The 27927-nt window shown below is 32.5% G+C and overlaps 1 protein-coding gene across 6 annotated transcripts in view; it reads right to left on the bottom strand.

The window, feature by feature from the left end:
* Cadps (calcium-dependent secretion activator 1) overlaps window positions 1-26311 on the bottom strand; it is a 41346-nt gene extending 15035 nt beyond the window's left edge. The window contains exons 1-7 of one of the 6 annotated variants that reach the window (XM_087408222.1): window positions 25878-26307; window positions 9788-10359; window positions 7486-7653; window positions 4739-5230; window positions 4169-4575; window positions 3601-4065; window positions 415-774 (exon numbers count right to left, since the gene is read on the bottom strand). In XM_087408222.1, coding sequence (XP_087264348.1) covers window positions 415-774; window positions 3601-4065; window positions 4169-4575; window positions 4739-5230; window positions 7486-7653; window positions 9788-10222 — 2327 coding nt within the window. In that variant the 5' untranslated portion in view covers window positions 10223-10359; window positions 25878-26307. The other 5 variants (XM_087408219.1, XM_011069532.2, XM_087408221.1 and 2 more) reach the window with 5 other exon arrangements.
* Window positions 26312-27927: the final 1616 nt, after the last annotated feature.

A 27927-nucleotide genomic window follows, 5' to 3' on the forward strand; every position in this document is an offset into this window, starting at 1 on the left:
AAAATAAATTCAATTATACGAACTATAATATTATGTTTTGTACGTGTTATTTTGGTGTCATGTATTCATTCCTAAAGTTGTGCTCACATACTATAAAACACCCTATATATTCATTATTCACAAGTGAATAAATATTTATTCATCATTAACGAATGGCCATATGATGAATAAATGTATATTCATCATTCACAAATAGTCGAATAGCAAACACACATTTTTATTCATCATTCGTGTGTAGCTGACTGAGTAAATTTTTATTCAAATAAAAAGGTGAGTTATGAGTGCATTTTTATTTTTTATATGTTTTCGTTATTTAAATAAATAGTTATTGAATAATATTCCTCTCTGATATGAAATAACTTTGCAAAAAATAGATTAAATTGTTTAAAAAATGATAAGAATAAATGTCATTACCTGGCACAGTATTCATCCAACACAAAAACTTGACCGGGCGAGAACCAGCCGAGCGAGCAATAAGGATCGTTCAACCTATAGTCCAGCATCAAATTCTGCAAGTACTTGAATAATCCTGGATGGTCAAACTTGCACGGATCTGCACTGATATAGTCTTCCATACCGTGCTTCTTCGCGCGGTCGGCATCACCTTGAATCTTACTTATGGTTGAATTTTTGTCAACTACAGAGACCGGCGGGGTAGGCTTGTGCGACTGACCAGTCGCCCGATACATTGCCATCACCCACAAATGACATTCGTTCTCGTCATCCGAAGCATATACTATATTATCTCCTTCACGAACTGCGTTGAAGAAATACCTGTCGAACACGCGACACGTGATTGCAAATTGGGCGATTGAATATACAACCCTTGCTCGTCAATTGTGATACGTCTTGTCACTGATAAAAATTTTACTCATAATTTCTCATAAAAATTTTTTTTTTTCATAATTTCACTTATCAACAATTTGTAAGTAATTATGTGAAATTATAGGAAATTTTTAAAATTTTTAAATAATTTTCTGATAATTTTTCCAACGACAAGAAATAAGAAATATCATAATTCCTCAGAATAATCCAATGAGAAATTATGAGAAATTTTTCAGATGTTTAAATATTTCCTCATTTCTTTTCCAACAATCCAAGAAATATCAAAATTTCTCAGGCGAAAGGCATGTAAAGTGTATCTCGTTTCGTGTGAAGTCGTTACAAAATTGTAAATTTTCTGCTTTAAAAACAAATTCTCTGCTTTAAAAACTAGAATAAAAGTTTTCCTAGTTCTTTCATCACCTACAAAACAAAAATTATATTAGAAAACGTTTAAAAAAAAAATTTTGTTTTTGAAGTAAAAAATTTATTTTAAAACAGACGTTATTTTTTAAACTATTTTGTTAATTATTTTTTAATGGATAACGAGCGACGGCTAAAACCTGTTGGAGGTCACTCAAGATCAAAGTCACTGGGGAAGGAAGGCTCTCCTAATGTAAACTTTTACCAAGAGATCGTTCTGAGAAACTGTAAAATTTCTGATTTTATATTATTAAAAAAAATATGAGAATATTATTAGAAAATGTGAAAAATTTTCCATAATTTCACACAATTACTTACAGATTGTTGATATGAGATATTATGCATTTCAGAGACATTATGAGACATTATGAGAAAAATTTGGCTAGAATATATACAGATAATAAGAAAGGAGTGCATAAATACTTCCAAATGGCATAATGGATAAGATACAGTTCTTATAATATCGAGGTCTCACTCTTTTGAAAAAAATTACGTTTTAATTATGTGATTTCATGATATCACAACGTTGTATGATAAAAAAAAATCACGTAATTTGAAACATCACATGATATTTATAGAAATAATTTCATCTATCGCATGTGATTTTATAGTTATTTAATTTTAAAAAACTGAATGATAAAAATCGAAGAAAAAAGAACACATCATCACATGATTTTTTAAATTACATAATTTTAAAAATCACGTACTGATTTGGAACAATCCGTTACGTGATTCCGTTTTTTACATGTTTTAATCACATGATTTCACCATGCAACTGTGTGACGTGATTTTTTTTCAATAGGGCAGATTCAAAACCCGGTAAGTAAACAAATTAAAATAAAGAATAATATAATATAAAGAATTGCAATTAACATATAATAAAAATTATCTCAGGTTTAGGTACTCTTGATAAAAATAAATAAATTTAAAAAAAGTTTTATATCATTTTTTAAAATTTTGTTTTGAATGAATTTCTGGCAAAAAAATTGAGAAAAAAATTATTATTAAATTATTATTGGTATATGAGAAAAAAAGATATAAGAAATGAAATATTTTATATGAAAAAATATGAAAAAAATACAACATATTTGAAAGGAGAAAATTTTACAAATAACAAAATATATAGAAAAAATCATATATTCTCATTGCATTTGGTGAGTATCTATGAGAAAATTATCATTCTATGAATAAATATGACATATTATCTGAGAAATTATGAAACATTTGTCGAGAAATCATGAGAAAAATGTTTACCAGATCGATCACATTAAACATTTTTACGTATAAAAATTAAATTTTAATGTGTCAGACTAATCGAAAGCTAATTACTTTTCAAAATATTAGATGCTAATCTATTTTTTGCTACAAAATCAACTTAAAAATAACTAGAATTAACAGAAATAAAAATTTATTTAATTATAGAATTATGTAAAACGTCTAATAGCATGGTTTTGTAATATTAAAACAAATTTAATTAAATCTTTACTACTACAAATAAAAATTAATTAATGTCTGAGACGTCGACGAATGATTGTAACAGGCAATCTTATGAATCTGTGCAACTACGAGCTGCTGCAGCGGGGATTAGGTAAGATAAATGTCCCAATAGCCGGACATTTAAGCGTAGCTTGTCATAAGTAATAGAAGGTTTTTAATATAAATATTTGTATTCATTTTAAAACTCAAGACCCCTTAAGCAAGGAAAAATTATTTGAACCCATTTATAACAATTATTAATTAAAATATTTAAATAAATAGAATACATCAATGTACCAGTGGACAGCCGGTCCGACACCGAATAATTGTCTCAGTGTCCAATCACAATTAGAAAATTAGTATGCTGACGGGAAATATAAATATAAATAAATATTTAATGACAAAAGACAATTAATTCAAATTGATCTTTAAGGTAAAAAGCATTTGAGACTAGTATTAATTTAAATAAATAAAGTTATGTAACTATCCGGATATAGGTACTGTATGGTTCCAGAGAGAGAGAAAGAGAGCGAGAGAGAAAGAGAGAGAGAGAGAGAGAGAGAGAGAGAGAGAGAGAGAGAGAGAGAGAGAGAGAGAGAGAGAAAGGAGAGTGACTGGACATGTACCTATGTTCGGACATTTACACAACACTTTATGTATTTATATTAATATGTATTAGTCTCAAATACGCTTTTTAAAAACGTAATATTATAATTTAATTGTAATCTTTAAGTGCAATTAAATTATAATACAGTAATAAAAAAAGTATTTGAGATTAATAATAATAAATTTTGTGTAAGTATCCAGACATAGGTACGTGTCCGGTCACTGGGACGTTTACCTTATTTCTCAACCTTTTTTCAAGGGAGAAAAATTTACCTTCCTCCCTCCAAATCCATGCCGACCATGAGATTAGCGGAAACGGCCTCGATATAGTCCACTGTATAGCCATCGAGCTGCATCATTTCCGACGGCTCGCTTTTCTTTTCTTTGTACGAGCACATCGCAAATGTGTACTGCGAGACCTGGACCAACACAAAGTACCGCTTCTTCCACTTTTTCCACACGGACTTGCCCATCGCGTAGAGGTAGCCGCAGTGCTTCATGTTAAGCGGCTTGTCCATACGGCAGGCGATCTTCATACGTAGATCCTGATCGGCGCAGTTCTTGGGTACATTCATGCGGTGCCATTCGGGCACTTTGCATGACAGTGGGGTAGGCCGTAAGATCACCTTGCCTAGCTCCTTATCATCAAGTGCAAGCATCGCTGGATTTTCGGTGTACAATCTGACCTTGACCACTGGCAGCGGGTGCATTGTCGTAAAGTCACCCTGAGTGTCCCACCTATAAATAGGACCCATGGACGAGAATGATGCGGTCGGTCCTGACCTTCCATGGATATATCGCGATCGGGATCCCCGATCGTCGATTATCTTTCTTTACTCACATAGGCTTGGAGGCCTCAGCCTGATCGGTCTGCAGCTTCTCGCCGCCCTCCACTTCCATAGTGCAATAAACTATTCTATCAGGTGCTAGGCTTTTGAGGCCCTTGACCTCCATTACGACTACTTCCAGCTGGAAGGTCAGGCCGACGTCCATTTTCGTCAGCTGGGGATCGGAATCGGCGGAGTCGCCCTCCAGTTTAGCGAGGGAACCCTGGCCGCGGCAGCGGGAGCGCTCACCACGATGGTTGTAGCGCTTCAGCTTCTGCAGCCCGTATTTGCTGTCTATCGAACCTTTGGAGACTGGTAACGACTCCAAATTAGTCATTAGCAGGTTGATAGACACCTTCTGCTCCTCGATGTAGAGCGACTCCATCTCTTTCAGAAGAAATCTAGGCAAGAGCTTGCGATTCTAGGGATAAAGAAGGAATGTCGGTGTTCTATTCGGGAACAAGTAGAAGCAATCGAAGGAATATCAGCAGATTGAAAGAACATCTCCATGACCAAAATAAAACAGCAGTAAAGTAGAATAAAAGCTTAAAAACGAGAAAAAGGAAAAGCGATTGTCACGGTACCTTCTCCATCTCGTTGACTTTCTGTACGCGACCGTCCAGCTCCCTCCTGATGGCGGCAGCCTGTTCATCGGCTGAGTCCAACAGGAGGGCGTTGAACAGAAGCTGGTGCTCGAACTTCTTGATGCCGAGTATCTGTTGAAACATGTCGTACAGCTGCTCCTTTGACAGTATTAGCTCCGAGTTCAAAGACTGCTGTTGCATCCTGGAAGGCCGTTTAGTATCTTCGTCACCAGTACCTTTCAAAATACAATCAAATTTGGCCAACCAAGACGTAAGCACAGTCTCTTTGCTCAGTCCGTCGATTTCCGGGAGGCTCCGAACACGCTTCTCAATGTTCTTCTTGAATACCTCACGGAAGTCGCTCTGGGAGCATCCACCGCTCTGCACCATTTGTATCACTCGGTCTGACTTGAGGAACACGTCGTAGTAATTTTGTATGGCATTATGGAATGCCTCGTCGGCCATGATCTGCGTTTCACCCTTCAAAAAACTCTGCAAATCGAGTACGTTATAAATTCTTTTTTTCACGTATAAATTGTAACATAAATATTAATTCTACATTTACGTCTTACTCCTCCTTTTTATTGATATCTAAGGCAATTTGCTGAATAGAACTACATATCAAACATTTTTTCTAATATTAGATTCGTCATATTTCTACATATTAATTATAATATTGTAAATTTTAAATAAGAAATAAGAAAATAACGATTGTACTTCCGAATGAGACACCCTTGCGAGCTGAAACTTTACAAGTGATATTGTTACAACATATATTGATTATTTATTGAAAATCTTATCTTCGGATTTTTTATAGTTTAAATGATAAAAAATAAAAGAGAAAAAGTACGACTGAAAATAATTTTATATGTGCATTTGATATCTTGGTGTGGTCCTTGCTAATCTTTTCAGAATCTGTCATTCTAGTATATGACAGGCTCATTAATTTAATAAGAAAGATTTAAATGTTAAATATAATATTATATGTACCTACTTTGCATTGAGGTCATTGCCAATGTTTTTTCAAAATACATAATATTTATTATGTATTATTACTATATAGTATGGATTAATTTAGTAAGGCGAAAGATTTAAACGTTAAATATGTCTGTAAGTATAAATGCTTTTTCTAGTAAAATAGTTTAATATTTTATCATACATTGTAACATAATGATAATGTAATAATATTGTTCAGCGTTTGAATTTACGATAATTGAATCTATCATACCTATATTAAAATCATAGATACTGAAAAGATTAGCAAAGACTCCAACGCAAAATATTAATATGCACACACAAAATTATTTTCATAATTTTTCTCTTTTTATTTTCTATTATCCAAATCACAAAAAATTTTTGGACCGACGATAGGATCTTCATAAATAATTACTATAAATCGTAACAATATTATCTATAAAGTTCTAACTCAATCGGAGAGGTATTTCATTCAGAAAAATATCCAAAATGATTTCATAACGAAAAAAAGCAGATAGTTATGTAAATCTCACGCAGTTTTACAAAACGTGAAATACGATTGCGTTGGTACAGCGGGGACAGTCTATATTTGTAGTGGCAATAATTTAATGCGATCGTACAGCTTCGATATATCTAAGAGCGACAAAGGTGAAGGTTAAACTATAAGACTCTGTATAAGGCTTCGAGAAATGGCTATTTACCACAAAGGTTTCTCCTATTTCATAAAATTATAAATACATGTAACGGCTCCGTTTAAGAGGCTCCTGAATCGTGATGTCAGAAGCAAAAAAAAGTACGTGAAGTGTTTTTATTCAGTGCCTATTTTTACTTACTTTTTATCACTTTTTACAATTATTTGCAAACTGTCAGGAGAGACAAGCATAGTCTTCGTCCATTTTTACAAATGTTGAAGCGATCTCGTCATTTTGTTTTTTCCAAATTCAAATTGTTCTTATTTACACAGTTCTTATTTACAGTTAACTTTTCGCACGTAGTAAGTACAGACAAGAGTCTTTCGTTTTGAATGAAAACACGTCGAATGAGCCTAATTTTATTAAAATCGGAGATGAGGCAACGATTCAAAATAATACCGACTAACATACATAGCGTTGCATTAAAGTCGGTGTGACAGAAATCGACTAAGTTATTTAACTAACAATCGAATTCTAAATTGTTTACACATGCGATTATAGCTCAGAATTAGCGTGTAAAGTTACCATTCCATAGATCTTAGGTTCGAATCCTGCAGAAATCCCGTGTATTTTCAGAAATATGTATGTGCATATAAATGTTCGGCGTATCTCAAACATAATGAATATATGATATAAATATGAGGAAAAAAGTATTTAATTCTTTATTTCTTATATTTACATCATATTTGCATTTTAGTATCTAGATGTTAATAGGCAAGTGAAATCCTTATTGGAAACTATTGGAAACTATACGTTACTTCACATAGAAAATCACTACGGATGGAGATTTACCGATTCAAAACGCTCATTAAAAACTATAGAACTTTTTTCTATAGTTCTCTATAGTAAATTTTAATTAAGCAGAGTCCTTAAAATTGGATTTAAACGTCTAATTAAAACGTTATTGTTATATGAAAATTGTATGTGTGTGTGACATACTGATGTAGTAATATATAATAATGTGTCAATGACACGTAAATCGTTTATATGTAAGTCCTACTTACTGTGTCTTATTTATTATGTCTAATCGTCTTTAGGATCCCCTTAATACAGATACAAAATATTTTATTGTATATTTACCTGAAAACGAGAACATATAGTTTCCAGTTGTTGCTTCGTAACTTTCATCGGTCTTCGCGTCATGTCCATCGGTTGTTTGGCGTTGAATGGATAAGCGATACATCTAGATATGAAGACATAAAGCTGAATCCGAGTTTTCCTTTGTTCTTCTTCCCTCTCTTGCTTATCCTGAGGAAGACAAAAAAATTCGTATCGCCGGAGCGAAATAACGCGTATTGTTAGAAAAATTATCGTCCAATTTATTTTCGTGAAAGAAATTGGATTAAATAAAAATTTCTCACAATTATTTCAACCATTCGCAATAAGAATTTTACTATTTCTAATATTAGATTTAATTAGTTTTTCTACGGAGAGAAGTGCTCCGACACATTATATATTTTCTTTATCACATTATTTATTTTATATCATACAAATTTCACTATGCTTTTCAAACATCTCAAAATCCTCATCTGCAACAATCAAGTTGTGTCGCATGTTATATAACGGTGCGTCTAAATTATCGAGTCGAACACCGAGCCTGCGTTCACATTCAAAGATTTGATGTGAATTTATATTCATTTCGATAATGTAGATGTAAGATCTTTGTGAACGCAAGCTCGGCTCGCGGCTCGATGTTCGGCTCGATAGTCTGGACGCACTCTAAGAATGTTGCAGAAGTTTCTAGTACTAGTCTCTAGTTTCTAGTAATTGTTGCAGTTGCAAGAGCTCTTGTCGTAGAGAGTTAAGCCAACTTCAATTTTCTGCGATTGCGACAGGCGTGTCGCATGAGTTTGGTCACCCGAGATAATAGTATCTCGTCGCACAATGTGAAAAAAATCAACCTGAAGAGAAATAAATCAATTTTGCAACATTAATATTAATCATGAATTATTATTTAATATTAATTCTTATCTCTAAAGCTTAACTGCATTGATTTGCCGATACTAAAGTTAGATTATATTTTTAGACGCTAAAATCTCGCATTGATTCCTTTTTGAAACATGGGCAAATAACAATTATAATTTGTAATAAAGCTTTATTTAATTTTATTTTTTTTTATATCACATTTTGATCTGGAAAATCCTGACTAAAAAGATAAAAAAAGTTTAAAATTTTCAACATTGTTTTATATCAAAATTGCGTGATCGTTGGAAAAAAAATGTGATCAAAGAATACATATTTGAATACTTATTTGAGTTGGCTTCAAGCACAACAAAGAACTTTTTTCCGTTACCACGAGAAATAAAAGTAATTTAAAATATTTAAAATAAAAAAAGTATATATATTGCGAGAGAACGTTCTTGCAAATCTTTCAAAGAATGTTGCCTTATCTAAATGAAATAAAATTAAACATTTGTTATAAACATAAAATTCTGAAGAAATAGATAATGTATGGCAGCTGAAATGGTAATTATGCATAATAAGAGCCTTTTCGAATTTCGACATTTTTCAGCTGCAATGTTAATAACAATTTTTTATGTAACTCAGATAATCAATCGGGGAAATATATAATCTATCTATTTTTTTAATCATTTATTTCTATAGCGAGGTCCACCCTACCTTTCTCTTTGTTTAGAGACACACGACTTTCTACGCGAAGCGAGATCTGCATTACATCCTTCTGCTTAGAAAGTCAAATACTTCTAGGCGCTTTGGACCTCGCTGACATTCTAAGAATGAATTTAGAGACACAATTTAGATAATCTGCAGAACGCATAATTTCTGTATAGAAAGTGTCCGTGGAAACCTCAAGAGTATTAATAATAATTTATTATTAAGCGTGATAATGATACAGACGGCGAATACGATTAAAATGCATTGAAAATTTGTTGATATTAAGATTATGTTAATTATACGTATTAATTTAAAATTCTTAAATATATTTTAATGAAATAAATTATTATAAATTTTGAAAAATTAAACGTGTATTAAAATATATTTATTAAAAAATAATTTAGACAATTATTTCACTTAAAAAAAATCAATTACGATCAAAATAAGAATTATTTCTCTTCAGATCGTTCACTTGTCACACCGTGCATCGGTGACTTAGCCAATCACAGCACAGCAAGTTTGGTGACATAAGTTTGCTGACGATCATTGACGATTTGCAAGTATTGTTAGTTGGCTCATGATGAATTTTATTGCGACTGTTATAGATATTCATGTCTAGCGACACTCTTGCAACACGTAACAAATTTTCCTATATCATTACTATTCACGACATGCGACACAACTTGTGCAACTATTGTAGATAAGGCTTAAAAAATACGGCAAGTAAAAAAATATTAGGAAGAGAAAGACATTCGTTGCCCTCGCATACTTGCAATTCCGCTTCTGTCTTTTCGCTGGCCACCGAAGGAGACGGACTAGTGGGCCGTTGAGCATAATTCGAGGCATCTTGAGCCGCGCTCATCGATGGCGACAAAGAGTTTCTGGCGCTGGTGAGATTGGGCACGTCCAGACCGGCCCCAGTGGTATCCTGTGATCCCACAGTGGCACGACTTCCGGATCCATGGGTACTTGCGGTGCTCGGAGCGCCTACGTGGTTTGGACCACCAGGCGAGGCGGTAAGGCTAGATGCGAGCGAACCGACGCTACCGGAACCTGGACCGTTTCCAATACTTCCGGGATGACGACGGGAACCGTGAGAGCTACTGCTCCCGGCACGACCGCCGCCACTACCACCGCCACCGCTGCCATGGTGTGTGCTCTGATCCTCCTCACTCTCCTCCTCGGATGAGCTTGGGTCTATCATCGTTCAAGAAGAAATGCTCTAAGGGGTACGCACGCGGTTCTTGACCCCCCCCTCACAAGAGGTCCAGCCGCTTCACGTGGTCACGGAGCCGTCGTGTTTTACTACTTCCGTAGTGATGGTCACGCTCTTCTATAAAACTGAAATATATTATTTCTATTATTTTTTAATCTGCGCATCATATATATATATGTTGAGAGAAAAAGAGAAAGAAATCAGCATTTATTAAACGTTAGAAGCATATAAATGATAAATATTATTACAAAACAAAAAGAACAATACAATTGCTACAATTAAAATATAAGATAGTAGTAAAAAACAAAAATAAAGAAAAAAATTAATTTAATAAAGAGACAAAGAGAAAAACAGAGAGAATTACTTATGCTATTTTTAAAAATATATAACGCGTATACAGAGAATAATCGATAAGTAAAAACAAATTTGCAACACAAAATACTGTAATGAGATGATATAATTAATGAAACTAATAAGTTCTAAAGTTAGCACATTAAATTATATGGCTGAGAATTAGTGCATTTTATACTACGAAGTAAAACCATTCCTTTTTTCTTATACAAACCCGGATTATTTTAAATTAAGCGTATAGCGAATTCAATTATCTCGATTAGGTTAAGAATTTCATACTAACAGTAAGTGCAAGGCAAATTATAGTTACTGTGTGCCAACGTTGTTGCGATTGTTTCGTTCATTTTGTTTAACTTAAGCGCGGTAGTTGCGTATCAAATTTATTTGCAGGTTCCAATTTTCATCTAATCTTTCACGTAAAAGTGCATATTCGACGCGAACTGTAACTTGTATAATTGCAGGACGTCATACACAAAGGCGAAGAAAACCATTTATCCTAATCCCTTTACGTTGTTATGCGCAAACAGAAATTTGCAATCCGCCAGCGTCAGATACGCTTTTCGTCATCACGAAAATTCTGAAAAGACCTGTCAAATGATTTTTAAGGTCTATCCTTAATTCCATTTCTGTATTAAATTCCTGGATCAAAAATCAGCCAATAAACCTTTAGCGAGCATTATGTTATTAAAATATATTTAGAGTTTATGTAAAACGATAAGAGATCAGTCATGCATTCTAACAGAAACGTGGATTTAATTCTAGTCGAAGATATAACTGAATTTACCAATTTACAGGATACTTTGTGCGCAGCTTTCGTGTACAAAGTATAATTAATCTTATTATAATTAAACCTTAATTGTAATTAATCATTTAAAAAAATCTGACGCTTCTCTTAAAATGTTATTACATTGCTTCGGGCGGATTCAATGGACTCCTTCATGAAAATTTGTAGCAGTGAGTGAAGCTTTTCCAAGATAAAGAATGTAAGAATAAATTATTATGCGACAATAAAATCTAAAATATATGTTCTAAAATGAAACTTAAAATACTGAAAGATAGCTTAAAATTTGAAGATAGGTATGTAAAGATCTGTTCTCTATGATTGAACTAATATATACTTTTGAAACTTAAAGTGAGATAAATATATGTTATTTGGCGAAAGAAAAAAAGCGAAAAAGAAAATTTTATAATAGTACAGTCTAGTGCAGGAAAAAAGCAATTCTAAATATCATAGAGTTCAGAGCAAAAAATGAATTTAAAATAATTACATTACACACATTATTATTATTTCCATCACAGTTATTTAAAATGCAATTATAATCGAAAAGTATGGAACCATTATAGTTAAATTAAATGTCTTAAACATTTCTGTAAAAATTTTGTACAATTGTATTTTTGTACGATGTAATTAAAATTCGTACTATTGTAACTTAATAAAATTTTTCATATTTTTAATTTTTCATTCGCGTTTCATTAAAAACACTGCTGTTTAATAAAAATATATTTTTATTCGCTCAAATTAAATAGCTGTCATTTGTCGAATATCTTTCTCCTTACAAACAAACTTACAGCAGAGAAGTCTCAAACAAATTTATTGACCTTTTCAATAGAATAAATACGTTCCCGTATTTATTGACAGCATAATATGCTCCCGCATAGAACGATTCATGGGCTACTGGCGGTAAGCTTAATTGCATTTAATCTCTCCATACGCGCGGTACAAGTCCATCGATAATTACATCGATCCTTTGATGTGCGCTTGTTAATAGTATACAGTATTTCGCCCACACTCTCGCGTGCGCGTGATACAAGTCACGCTTGATTTAAAATTTAAACTGTCTTCAGTCCTGCGAGGGACTCGCCTTCGAACCGGTATCGGAAAAGCGCATCGACGTATGAAAATGTGTAATATCTTTGAATGAAGTGTTCTTGCAAATATACTGTGGCGATGAGAAACTTGGCGATAAAATCCGTGAGTTATCGCAAGGATACATCGAATCGATCGAATGCATCGAAAGATATCGGAAATTATTTTCTACAAATTCGAGATATTAATTTTTATGTGACGTATTATAGAAAAAATTATTTTCGCCAAAAAAAATTCCTCGATTTTTTATTAAATTCCTAGATTGGAAGAATAATGAACTATATAAAAACTATAAAAACTATAAATTCAATAAGAAATAAAAAACACTAAGGACTAACACAAAAACCTTCAATAATAATAAATAATATTGAAAAAAGTAAAATTCCAATCAAGCGCGAAAAATAGTGCGCAAATGAAAATATGTACACAGTATGACAAAAAAGTTTTTAGGACTGAGCTAACAAATAAAACATAGAGCATCATAAATAAATTTTTATCATTAATTATTCTATACGATTCTTATAAAGCTATACGCTAGAAATTCGTTGCTGGAATGTTTCATAATTCCCTCTTTACGTTCTAGATATTCTTGATAACGTCGAATCCCTATCCTTCATTTGCGTAGATCGCTGCATTCACTATTTGTTCCTTAAGGAACAAATTCTTGTGAATCATTCCCCTATAGAGTCAAATTGATTGGATGTATAACTTTACAGGGATTGTATGTAGAATAATTGGTAATAAAAAATTTATTTATATTAGGTGTTGGAATTAATTCGTAGCGTTTTACAAGTGATGGGAAGTACTTTCATTAATGTATTTTTTAATGCTCATGTGAAATAAATAACATTCTTTCATTAAAAAACGCTACGAATTAATTCCAACACCTAATATGATGCTTTCTGTTTTATTTATAAGCTCAGTTCAGAAACTTTTTTGGTCACATTATGTATAAAGAAATTAAATCAAAGTCAATACATAACAAATGTTTCGGCACATTTTTTGGGCCACTTCCAATGTAAAGTCATCAAAATTATTATGTAAAAATTAATTCATAAATCCAAGGAGAAATGAAAAACTTCAAAGCAAAATGTTGTCACTTTATGATTGCACAGTCAAAAAACGATCAAGTTTCTAATGACTCCAGATTAAACAGATATACAAATACAAAACAGAGTTACAACCATAATTTGAAAAATTAATAATAATCAAAAAGAAAATAAAAAAATTAAAAGGAAAAAGACAGAGGCCAAATAAAGCAGCGTTACAATAATTGATTACAAAATGATTCATTTTTTTCAATTACTCTCTTTTTAATTACTATTAATTTTGTTTTATAGTTGTGACTCTGTTGTATTTGTGTGCCTAAAAATGACCCAAAAATTTGCTGAAATCTTTGTAATGTATTGATTTTGATCTAATTTCTTTATATTTTTATTTGCATCGCCTTCTGCATCTAACTCGAATTTACTTTTTTTTAAATATCATTTATTAAAAGTAAAAAATAAAATAATGTTCTTTAAATCAATGTCTTGGAAATAAATAAAATGAAATTAAAAATTGTATCTATTCCGTCTTCTATATACAAAATATATTTTCTCATTTTTTAAATTTATTTCAGTAGATCTGGGACACGTTACTTTCTCTCTCTCTCTCTCTCTCTCTCTCTCTCTCTCTCTCTCTCTCTCTATCTTCACGATAATTATTTTTTTAAATTAATGTCTAATTCTTATCCATAGAGCTTATAAACATGGATACGCCTTATGCCTATAATCCGGAGATCGAGTTAATAGAGAGTATATCTTCTATCCTTTTATGAGAATGAGATCATTGCGCAAACTTGGGCGTGATATTATATAAATATGTATAATTCAATTATTATTAATTTTATTATATTTTAAAACATCCTTCAGTTCATTAAATGCTAACAAATGAAAAGAAATATTGCCATTCTTGTTCCAATACACAATACATCACATAACTGCAATATACATCACATGTATCATTTTTGCAAGACTTCAATTCAATTATAACCTGTCAGTTAAATATCGTATGTCAATACGTGATATGTACTTATTTGAAATTGTCATCATTTCTTATACGTCATTTCGAACGTGTCGTATACATTTGACATAATAAACGGTAGAAGATACAACGCATTTACTATCTAACGGGAAAGGCATATCTATGTGTATGTTCTTATCAGTCTTAAAATGTATATCTCTATAACATCTTGTAATACTAGTTAACAAATCTAATTCATTTGTTTTCCAAATAAATTTTTACTAAATTAAATAAAAAATTAAACTGGCACAAAAGAATTTATGCATTTTAAGTGATTTAGATAACATGAAAGGATTTATCTTCTTTTTTTATTCAATTTCATTTGTTAAATCTGAAAATCGTAATTAAAATAATTTTAATATCCGGGAAATATAATTTTGCAATTTAATAGAAATTTTAATAGAAAAAGTATTTTAATAGAAAAAAGCAATTAATTTTATCATTTTGTCGATCCATGTTTACGATAAATTCTCTTTGTTTTTATAAAAATTATTTATTTTGAATTAAAATCAATTGTTATTAAAGTCGTGACTTTTACTTGTACTACAGAATATGATAAGATTTCGTAGTGAAGGTCGCATTATCTACTATTATTATGTAGAAAGTGTTCATAAAGTAGAATACTAAAGACCTATTTTTTTTTTAGCTGAATTTTTTGTGCATGATTCTTTTCTCTTTTTTTCTCCAACGTAGAGAGAAACAAAAGAAAAATGAACAGTGCAAGAATTCAACTAAAAAGAATAAATCTCACATTAGATTAATAGAATTTGAAGAATTACATATCCCATATATACTGAAAAAAGAAGTATATATCAAGTACATAAAATCAGTAATCGAATATTACATCAATCGAATATTACATCCTTCCTAAAAATGTTAATTTTCTTAAAGAGTTACGCCTAGTCAGAAAAGTTTTGAAAAAATTGTCTTTTCAAAACCACATTTTTTATATATAATATATATAAATTATATAATGTGCTATATGGACTTGAAACAGATGACTTCGTGTAAGTTGAAAAATATTTAGTGTAAACTGCATTTAAAATTTTTAACGAATTTTTCTCGAAACTATTTTTTAAGGACAGTGCGCCAAAATTCACTGTCAATGCTGAAAATATATAGTATATGTAACGTAAACTGTAGATTTTCAGCGCTGGCAGAAAATTTTGAAACACAGCCTAAGATATCTAAAAAATAGCTGTATCAATCTATCGCTAACTTTGTTTTTTTTAAACATCAAAATCTAACCTTAGATAAAAGAATCCGCATGTAGTATCCGCAATAATAATTTAATATTACTGTGGACCTACTCCTTTGCTTTTCTTTGCCTTTTCTTCATTGTAGTCACATTTGGCAAGTAAATTCCTCACAATAATCTCTTCACAAACAGTTTCTATAGATTTTACATAAAGGAATTTTTGTTCAACATTCTCAAATAAATTGCATAAATTCGCCATTTTCCAACATTTTATCCTTGTGGCTCTCATATACACAACTCATCACATTAGCGTAACATCACGTATCAATATGTAAAATTCGACTGCGTGTAAAATACTAATTCGTGTAAAGTTTGAAAAGAAAATTCGGTTGGCGAGCGACAGCTACGTGTCGTAGGACTTAAATGCGCAGAAGCCGTCGATAAGAAACTTCCGGCTGGCGAACCGAGAAAAGCTATCCGCGAGAAAAAAGAAACTAGAAAGGGAAAAAGAAAGAAAAAAAAGAGATGGAATTTACGACCGAGTTCTGACCTGCAATCAGATTCAATCTCAGATTGAAGAGAAAAGAGAAATACACGTGTGTGCGTTTTCTTCCTTGTCTCTGGAATTTTTCCAGACGCGACAATCGATTTTCGCGTGCAATGTCGAGCGTTCTCAGCACGAATGCGAAAAGCGAACTGGAACGGAAGAAAGACGTGCGGGCCGTCACAGAGCACACATATCGATTGTCGCCAACCGTCCGTCTCACTTCCTCTTTCTCCTATTTCTCTTTCGAGCTGGATATCCGATTCACTCGCGCAACGCACGCGTGTGCACAGCACCGTATTAACGGCGCAGCGGCGGGCGGGCGAATAAAATTGTCACGGATCTGGAAAATTGAAGGAAATTAAAGAACGTTTAAAGTTTAAAAACGTTAAAGAAAAAGTTTAAGAAATTCCGAAGTGATTTCCGAATCTTTCAAATGCGAAGAGAATTAAATGGCGATTACAGCGATTACATTGTACAAATTGTCACTAAGAATTATGTTAACTTAATTGCTTTTGATTTATATAGGCATATTTTTTATGTTTTTTAATTATAATATTGACATTGTTTTCTTTCAGATTGTTTTTCTCTGCATTTTTCTATCGAGATCACAACCATCTGATTATTCTGCAATCCTTGCTGCAACTATCAGATTGTTTTTTAATGTCGGTAATAAGAAAAAAATTATAATATCCATATATTAATATCTATATATCATAAAATCTGTGGAAAATATTTCGTTTGCTTAATTTTTTCTCTTCAACCAGATATTGAACACTTGAGAACTTCTTGAGATTCCAAGAAAAAAATTTAATCCTAAAAGGTATTAAAAATCAAACATTGATATGTTCTCTGTATGAACTATAAATAAATAACTATAGATAAATAAAAAATGCCAATTTAACTTTAATAATATATGCAGCAAGACAAGTTTCAACTTTATTAATTGTAAGTTTTTCTCAATCGCTGTTATGTAGATTAGTATATTAAAAACAGAAAATAATAAATTAATAACCGAAACTTATGAAAACATAATTGACACAAAAAATATAATGTAAACCTAGATAACAAACTGACATTAAACAATTGTCATTTTGACAAAAAATTGTAACATTACTTGGAAAAGAGAAAATTGACAAATCTCTCACATATCTCTCTCTCTCTCTCTCTCTCTCTCTCTCTCTCTCTCTCTCTCCCTCTCCCTCCCTCCCTCCCTCCTCCCCTCTCTCTCTCTCAATATCTCACGCAATCTATGATACACAATCACACTTTCGTGTCAATTTTCATATAACAAATTCGATAAAACATCTAAGTCTAATTCTAAGAACCTGATGTTATTTGTTCATGCAAACTATGTGTTCGTGGATTCCTATTTCATAATATACAGGTTGCAAGTCTTTTGTATCAAGCAAATGTTGTCACGACTTGACAGCTTGATACTCCATGTTACACTAAGAAATGGTGAAAAATATATCAATTTCGAAATTTTTGGTCGTTCTCGGCATAAACTTCATCTCACAAATACGTATTAATGCGTATACTTTAATCTTGGAAAAGGATTTTTCGAATCTGTGAAAGAGGAAAAAAGTATTTGTTATACAAAAATTACACGATTTAGTCGGTAATACAGACGACTTTAGGTCACTATAAAAGTAAAATTATTTGTAATTAATTATGATCGTTTTATTTATGAAGTCACAAAAATCTAAAAATCCATATACAAATCGAAATTTACAGGAAAAGGAAAAACAATTACATATAAGTAAAAAATGGCACAGCTATGGTTTTCAATTAAAACCTAAAAATAAAACTTTAGAAACATAAATATAAACTAAGTAAAGTATCTTCTAGTCATATAGTAATTTTTATAATATTTACATTTAAAACGTATGGAAAAAATAAAAATTAAATATATAAATGAACCAATTTATACTATGAATATATAATACTATGAATGATATAATATTATCAATAATGTAGCCACTATTATTAAAATTATGCAATGAAAAGTCATAAGAATTTTATTTTCGCATTTATAAAATTCGTTTTCAGTTAATTTTGTATAGAAACAAGTTCTAGATATAAATTATAAATTTTTATTTCTTTAATTATCTAAACACAGATCAAATTTTTATTCAGAATTAATAAAATGTAACAGTTTCTAAGAAGTAAGGGGTGTTTTTAGGAGACTTGCACATGTCGGTATTGACTTCCTTTACGATTTTATTTATAAGCTGCAACTCTGTTCATGTGTGAGTAAATGTACATCTTTAATAGTGGATCCCAAAAGTACCTACTATTGTACCTATAATTGTATTTTTACATAAAATTTTTTTCCGTACAAAGTACTCCGTACATCCATGTTAGAGATGCGTATTTGTTACTACTATCAATTGACGCACTGAACGTGCAGACGTAAAACAGACATAAAATGGATGTCTACAGAACGTCCTGTGCTATCTGAGAATTTCTTCGATGATAAAAATGAACGGGTTAGGTGCAAAACTATCGGAAGCGGATTACGCAACATAACGCGAAGTTCATCAAATTAAAATATTAATCCCGCATGTATAACCTGCATGTAGGTATGGATATTAGTACGAGCGATTAACTTATCAGATTGTGTAAACACGACCTACGAGGTAAAGTTTCGAAATAGTAATGCGCGAAGGGGTGAAGAAGGGAAGTGATGGATCCAGTGCACGATTGCGCTGCAATCGCGACGCAACCGCCAAACTTATACGTGAAGAAATCGATAACCGTTACGTGTATATGTGCATACGTGTGTCTTGTAGCATTCGACAGTTTAGTAATTAACGGCGTGCCATCGCTGCATTTTATTTCAAATTATAGATTCGCAGCTGAATGTAGATCGGAGCAACTTAAGATTTTGCCTAACATCACATTCACTATAAAGAAACATAGTAGTGTACTTGTTTAGCGCCGAGACACTATCGTGTCTCGTGATAACAAAATTTATGTTTATTTAGAGATATTTTGAAGTATTTCATTTTTTCATTATTTATTAAAAAAGGAATCTTCTCTCTCTCTCTCTCTCTCTCTCTCTCTCTCTCTCTTTCTCCTCTCCCCCCTCCCCTCTCTCTGCATCGAAACTGTCAATATTTAAATTAATGATATTAGCGATTCGTAAATGAAATTACGTCAGACTTATAAGAGATCGATAAACCATGTCGAGTTCCCTCCAATATCGCTTAATTTTATTAATTACCCGCGTAGTATTGACGCACATTTTCTGCATTCCATGAACTTTTCGAACTTCAATTTAAACGAACGGTCATACAATCAAAAATACTATGGATACAATGAACACAAAATAGTGTATTATATCTTTGTATCAAATATTTACACGAGATCTAAACATAATAGATAAAGGTGTATCAGATCCAATAATTTCATTAGATGGTTGCATTGAAAGCCGCTGTTTTTTGTGTTTTTTTGTGGATTTATTTCAATAACAAAATATATGAATATCTCAATCAAAGTATTTGCCATCGAAAGCTATGACTTTTTCCTACTTTTCTGGCAAAAGTTGAATTCCTCGACGAAAGAATGTCTTTGAGCTAATCTATTCAGCAATCCAATTTTCGACTTCACCGTAATTACGAAAGTGTATATCTTCCAAAGCGTGTTGCATTGATCAGAACAAATAATGCCAGGTCCAGAGAATACGCTGGGTACGAGAGAATCTCCCATTCGAGTTCCATCAGTGTTTGTTTTACGACTACAGCAACATGGAACCGAGCGTTATCATGAAGGAGAATCGCCTTTCGATGATTTGATGCAATTGATGGTCGTTTTTGCATCAAATTATTATTCAAATGCTTCAATTGTTGATAACGTTCGGCAGTAATTATTTCGTTCGATTTCAACAGCTCATAATACACGACATACTCTCCATATCCCACCAAATATAGAGCATTGCTTTGTGACCGTGGATATTTCGCTTTGAAGTGATGTTGCTGGTTGGCCAGGATCAACCCATGATTTTTTGCGTTTTGGGTTGTCAAAATAGATCCAGTTTTCATCATTGGTCACGATACGCCGCAAGAAACTTCTTTTTATGCTTTTCAAGCAAAGAAATCGAAATGTTTAAACGATTAGCAATGGCCATTTTCGGTCAATTCATGTAGCAACCACTTTCCTTCTTTTTAAATTTTTCTCATGGCATGTAAATGTCGTGAAATGGTTAATCTATCTGTAAAGGCAATTCGACTTCGATCTGTAAAGACAATTCTTGGAGTGTTTGAGCAGGGTTTTCTTCCGATAGAGCTTGCAATTGTTCATCTTCGAACTTTTTCGATTGAACCGTTGTTTGTCGTGAAAGTCACAATCACTACTTTTGAATCGAAACCAATCTCTACATACTCTTTCCGATAGAGCAGATTCATCATAAGTTATCGCAATGAGTTTCAGCTGTACTTTTATTCAAATCAAAGTAGTGTAAAAATACATGTCGGAAAACAACAACTTATCGCATTCCATTTTAATTCGGTTAGAAAAGCACATGTATAAACAAAGAATGGCATTTGTTGACTCTATTTTAGTGGGAAATATTCACACTTCAAAATTACATAAGTAACAGATGTCTCTAACCACATTGCATACGCAGCTAGAGCCATCTAGACGTGAACAGTGGCTTTCAATGCAACCCTCTAATAGTTGTGATGTCCGGCTGATAGACTTTATATAGGATGTCCCAGAATGGCCGCCGAATATTTTGTGCGTAGGTAGAGCGGACTAAACTGAGTCGAAAAGTTCTCTACCATGTTGTAATTTTCGTAATAGTTAACAAAATATTAATACTAAAAGTCATCAAATAATGGTTTTAATAATTTTTACTCAAGTACTATCAACTTTACAAAAAAACAGCAAGAGATAAAGATTGTTCATTTTCTTCTTATAAAGCTCTAAGAATTTTTCCAGAATTTTTTATCAATCTTTTGGTACTACATTTTCTTATAGGTAACTATTTTTACTAACATGAGAAAATGCGGTATTTAAAAATTTCGAAAAAATTCTCAGAACTTCATAAGAAGAAAATAAACAATTTTTGTCTCTTGCTGTTTTTCTATACAGTTGATAGTACTTAGTAAAAAATTATTAAAAACCAATATTTAATTAATATTTTTAATTATTTATAATTTTTAATTATTTCTTCCTATTTAAAATCAAATCTTGAATTTTAGAACAGATAAAAAAATGTTTATATGTCTAAGATTTATAAATTTTAAAATGAAGGTAAGAAAATAATTTTATAAATTATAATATTAAAGCATTTTTGTGTTTTAGATATATTTCTAAAATCTTAAAGATGAATAGATATCACTGAGAAATCGATTTAGTTGAATTAATATTCTTATTTGAATATGGACAAATAGTTATTGATTAATGCAATAAAATAACTTAGTAGAAGCAAAATATTTGAATATTTGTAACATTTTACTCATTTTTGAACAAGTTCATCATATGTTAATGTTTATCAGAAACAATTAAAATATTACAATAACCAATTTGCTTTAACTAAAACATTTTATTACATTAACGAAAGATTTGTTAGTCCATATCCAAACAAGAGATTAATTGATTTAACTAAACGGATTTCTTAATGTATTGTATAATAGTAAAATAAATTGGATATCGATTGACATAACGCTAAATGTAACTCTCTTATTATCCAGTCATGTTTATAACGATTTTTTAAAAACATTACTTTCATCAGAAATATATTGTTACCATGCATGGAGGTGGCACTTCGCCCGATGATAGAAAATGCCATGTCAATCGAATTTCCAGGCATATGTCAATGCTTTCAGCTCGACATTAACGGTCTCCTTTATCTCATGTGCTTATTAAATATGATGTACATTGATCCGCTTATTATCATAGCGCACGTTACTTCCATCAATCCATGACAATTTTCGCGGACAATGAATTTTGTCGTCTCTCCTACGTTTCCGTTAATCTTTGTCAAAATAGTGCATGTTAATTTTCTTTTTAACGAACGTTATTTGCAGGAAAAATGTAAAAAAGAGAATAGAAGGGGAAGAAAACTTCGAGTTATTTTGAGTACACGAGAATATATGATAGGTCGATTATTTCCAGGATGACACTGCACTTCTTCCTGTCTCTTTTTATATAGCCGGATTTTTGAGCCAAGGCAGGGAATAAGAGAGATAAAGTTAGATCCGATTGTAAAACCCACATTATTTTTATACGTTTACACGAGGTCACGGTTTTTATCAAGATTGAACCAGTACGTCATAGACTACTACCTGTATCGAACTGTGCGAAGGAATAAATAGATTGATTTTTATCGGTCTATTTACCAGCACGTACTTCATATTGTGCTACGTCAGTTATGTTTTCAATTTTAAAAGTTTAATACTGACTAATTAGATTTTCTCGCATTATTTATATACAAATTCAAAATCTGCAATAGTAAATGTTGAGAAAATGTTAGAAAATGTTAATTTGCTCGTGTGATAAAAAATTATATATGATCTATAATAAATATTTAGAAATTATTTTTTTGATAAATTTAAAGTTTTATGCACTTATAATAGAAAAACAGTCACTTTAATGTCGAGACTTTATACATATTAAAATGATAATTATATTTCATATTTATTTTTTTTTATAGATAAAGATTGTTTTTAAGATTTATAACGGAAACACTTTATGACTAATAATAATAAAAATTAAATGCATGATTAGTAAAGTTTGATAAAAATCTTAGTCAAAATGATCATGCAAATATTGTCAAAAATTAAATAGTTGTTTCAGCAATTATCGTCAAATAATTTTTGCTAAGAAAAACATGTCCATATTTATTAACAAATCTATTGTACAGTTGAACAACTGTCAGAATATCTTATATTTCTCATCATCCAACCATAATGACAAAATATTTCAACTATATATGAAATTTCAAGTAAACATTGATCGACACGTATACAGTTTAAATTTTATTTCCGCTTCGTAAACTTGCGACAGCGCAATGTTAAAGAAATTGCAACTTTAGATTTTGCCGTGCATTAAAGCGCGACGTGCTATACCTTCTCCGTGGTCGATAAATCATTTTGTAAAAAGCTTAAATGGCGATGCCTTCGTTAATATACCATTCACAAAGTACATGGCACAGGAAATCTTATTCCATTTTGAACGTAAACTGATTTTACAACAATAGTCGAGTCCCATATACATTCATTTTTTACTATACTATACATCTATGTGTCTATGTATATGCTCTACGCAAAAAATATTGCCCGTGATATGATCGATACGACTTTTCGTTGACAGATCAAAGAGTTCGAAAAATGAGGAACAACTTATCGTTCACAGTTTATGAAATTTCAAATTTAGTATCCTCGTCCCACCTAATGAATAGAATTCTATTACTTAAGAGCAGCAATGCTGCGAAATGATAGACATAATTCATATGTACAATTTTGATAACTATCAAATTTGTATACAGAATGCACTAAAATCCTTGATTTTAATTACAGATTATTTTAAAATTTTCAATCATTTGAATTTAAATATATTGCAGCTATTTAAGAGGCTTCTAAAGTGTAAACCGAACTTCGATGAGATCACTGTTTTATTTATTCAATATACCCTTTCGATTTATATATCATGGACACATCACTGCATACTACTATATCAATATTGCATGCACACGCATGCAAAAATTTTCTAAGGCACTAATTTTTTATATTAGATATCTAAGCCTAATGCTAAGAACTCAACATTGTTCATATAATGCAGTCCAAACCGTTTTTGTACAAACATAGTACACAATTTTTACATGAAACAAACACTTGCATAAGTTGCTCTAGTCACAATTTTGGACTAAAAACGAGTAAAACAGATCTAATAAATTTCTTAAACATTTTTCATTTTCGGCATAAAATCGAACAATTTTGATTGTGTTATTGTTTATATTTTAATTGTAAGGATTTTCAAATCTGATAAAGACAGTTAAAAAAATAATGTCTGGAAAAATAATTGTATTCAGTTGGTAAAACGTTGGGTTTTAGGATCCCCTTTGAAAATAAAAATTGTAAATAAAAAAGTAAAATTTAATGAAATATTTACAATCTTTACAAGAGAAATCTTTTCAAATTACTACGTTCCTTTAATAAAAATATATAAATACCTAGGAATTATAAATTTTTAATAATATAATTGTTTAACAATTACAAAAAAGATGCTCTGTAATGATTGTTGTTTTTATGTTACATTTGATACTTGTAATGCTTTAAAAATAATTGGTTTGTCAAAACAAAATTATTTTAAAAATAGTAAAAATCCTTATTTATCGAGAAATATTTAATAAAAATAAAGATAAGTATTCTGGAATGTTTTATATCCGCATTCAATACATATAGATATAGGAAAAAAATTTTCTAATAGAAATCGACGATTAAAAATTGCTGCGTAGTTAAAATTCAATTAAAAAGCGTTTTTATTTTGAATTTGTGCACACTATCTGGACTTGGTTATTAAAATTTCAATTACAGTTGTAACTGAAATGTGTTCTGGTATACCATTACGTTTATCATCATCAATTTGGCGATAAAACTGCCATAGAGAAATACGTATTCTCTTTAATTCGTATTGGAACACATAATCTTGTTGCCGATTAGCTATCCATCGGATATCGGTATCCACCGCGATGTTTCCGTTCATCCTCGACATTCAAGCTGACGAGGCGCACACGTAAAAAATCGATAGCTGCCTCGATTTAATATAACACACCGTGTCGCTACGTGCGTCCTTCCACGCTCGAAAGAGGAATCTGACTTCCTCGTCCAGCGCGGCAGCAGAAATTGCTTCATTGAAGCTTCAGGAAGATTAACAACTACAGTTAATTTGTTAAAATTAATTTGTTAGACTGCAAATCAACTGACAATCTAACTAGTATAATAAATTCACTATTAACAACGATTGTGATCAGTATTAATTAAATTATTAATTTTAATATAAACCACTGTCTCGATTATCTTCAATTAACCAGAGATTAGCGGATCATCGACCCAATGATCAAATTAATATGAACTTAATTATATTATCTGTTACTATCTCCGATTAACACGATTAATTGTTGAATAATAAAAACATAATAGCTATCGTCAATTTTAGTGAATTAGTTTGCTAATAATTGTCATCATTACTACATGATGACGATCAATCCGAGAAACGTCACAATTTCTACACAGCACGTCTCGACACATCTCAACACGACGGTTTATCGCGCTCTACAGCTGCTCTAAAAATTGCTAATAGAAACGAAAATGCGATAGCGGACCACACAATGATACGGACGAACTCCTAGCCGAGTGAGAAATTTCAGCCGCGTACGAGTTTTCTTCATGGTGCTATTGATCTAGCAGCTTTAAACAAGATTAACCGTTGCCCTAGGCACACTCAATGGTGCACATTTCACAACCTGGGCGTGTCGTTACGCTGTTCGCAGACTGTAAATGGACTTCGGAGCGGCGGCTCTTTCGGCGGTCTCCTATCGAGCGAACTTACAAGCTTAGTCCGAGATGGAGACGCGTATTCACAAAAAGCGAGTATTTCCGTATGAACTAACCTCCTGTTAACCGGTGTGTGGTCGCAATTCTTCAGTCTGTCAAAGTGCCATTCCGCTGAAATATTGACAACTGAGAAAGAACGCAAACGGCACGAGCAACGATGCTACTGGATGCCACGGCGGTATGGTCCGTCGATGTCTGACCAATACGTGCTGTATCCACTTAGAATGTCGTAGATCGAGCGGTGTGCGATGGCGGAACGAAAGTCCGTCTCTCGGGATGAACGTCTCTTCGTGAAGAATCGAAAGAGAGGAGAATGCAAGGATAGGAAGAGATAGAGAGGAGAGAAAAAGCAAGAAATGAAAAATGAGAAAAAGAAAGAGAGGGAGAAAGAGAGGCCGAATGGCGCTCGAAGGAACGAGAAGAGGAATCGTCTGCGAGGATGGAAGCAGTGGACGGACAGACCCTTCGTGATCCGTAAGCTGGCGTGTTCCAACTGCAACCGCTCGACTGCTGTTCTACGTGGTAGGGAGAAGAGGTGGAAGAAGGGGATGTGCAGGGAGTGGGAAAACCGGAGAGGAAGAGGATATTAGTAAAGGAGAAAGAAGAAAAGAGAAAAACAACGAGAAGAAGAAGAATGGAAGAGGAGGAGTGAAAAGGGAGTCAAAGCGAGGGAGAAGGAAGAAATAGTAATGGAAAGAAGAGAAGGAAGATGAAGGGAAAAAAAGAGGTTGCAAAAATGGGAGAGAGAGAGAGAGAGACTGAGAAAGTTGAAAAGCATCGAAGCGAGAGAGTCACAATAATGACCAATTTGGCGCAGCCATCAAGAGGGCACAAAATTTTTAAGGGAGGGAAATATCTACGTTGCGCCTCGGTCAAAGGATGATTGCAGAAGAGGAGCGGCGTTTTATGTTATTAAGTTCACAAAGAGCCAAACTAAAAAGCGCTATCACGGCTGCGATTAGATCAGCGGTGATGAAGAGCATTATGTAACGGACGTTTGTTTTGTGGAAAGGAAAGGAATAGAAGAACGAGAAGAGGGGAATAGAAAAAGAGATGAGAAAGAAATATAATTATTATAATACTTATATAGGATGGAGGATATATCGAGGAATGACGATCTTTTCGTATGAGCTCCGAGCTTTTCAGAAGATAAGACGAAGATGAGATGTTCATGATAACTTCATTTATAGTGGAAATTTAAAGAACTTCAACTCTTAAACATAAAAAAAACGAATTATTAAAAGAACGAATCTTTTTAAACATTAAAGTAAGCATTCTTGTAGATAACATTAAACGACTTAGAGAACATATCCAAATTAAAATTAGAAGGAAGAATTTTTTGTAACTAACACTTTGATACGAAGAAAATCGTACAAAGTAGCACTAAAAGAACATGTCATGCGAATCTTTTATTATTCAAAATCAGAATAAAATTGAAATAAGAATTTGAGACAAAATTAAACGGCGATTGATTGCATACATAAATTTTAAAGTTCCTTTTGAAAAGAAGGAATCAACGAAGGATAATAAAAAAACGCGTAATGCGATATCGAGGGGAAGCTCAAGACAGAGAAAGATAAGAAAAGGGTTGCACAGAAAAGCAGCTAGGATGGAGTAGAAAAGAGCGAACAGGACAAAATGAAATGAGCAAGAAAAGGGATATATATGGATATATATGTGCTCATTCGCAGCTGGATTGCGGAAAAGGCCTTCCTTACATCCCGAAAAGGGTATATGATAAGGACAGATCGTTAGGATGGGAATGGGAGGGGACAAGTGAGGGAAATCAGGACGGAGTGCGCGCGCGAAGTGGCACTAGACCATCGATCGACTACGCGCGATGGTAGCCGCCGTCGCCGCCGCCATCGCCATCGCCGCCGTTGCCGTCGTCGTCGCTGTCGTCGCAACTAAACATTTTGTAGTGCTCGCAGATTCATTGCAGGATTGAGACTTCTCGCGCGGACACGTGCGCGCTTAGAAAGAAAAACAAGAGTAGAACAGCGGCTGCGGTTATGGAGGAATGAAAAAGCATATCGGGACAGAAAGGATAAAAAAGCAAACGAGTCAGTAAAGCATGGTGTAAAAAACAATGTGAGGCATTGCGCA

This window comes from Acromyrmex echinatior, chromosome 7, assembly GCF_024713525.1.
Source record: "Acromyrmex echinatior isolate Ae372 chromosome 7, ASM2471352v2, whole genome shotgun sequence".
Lineage (NCBI taxonomy): Eukaryota > Metazoa > Arthropoda > Insecta > Hymenoptera > Formicidae > Acromyrmex > Acromyrmex echinatior.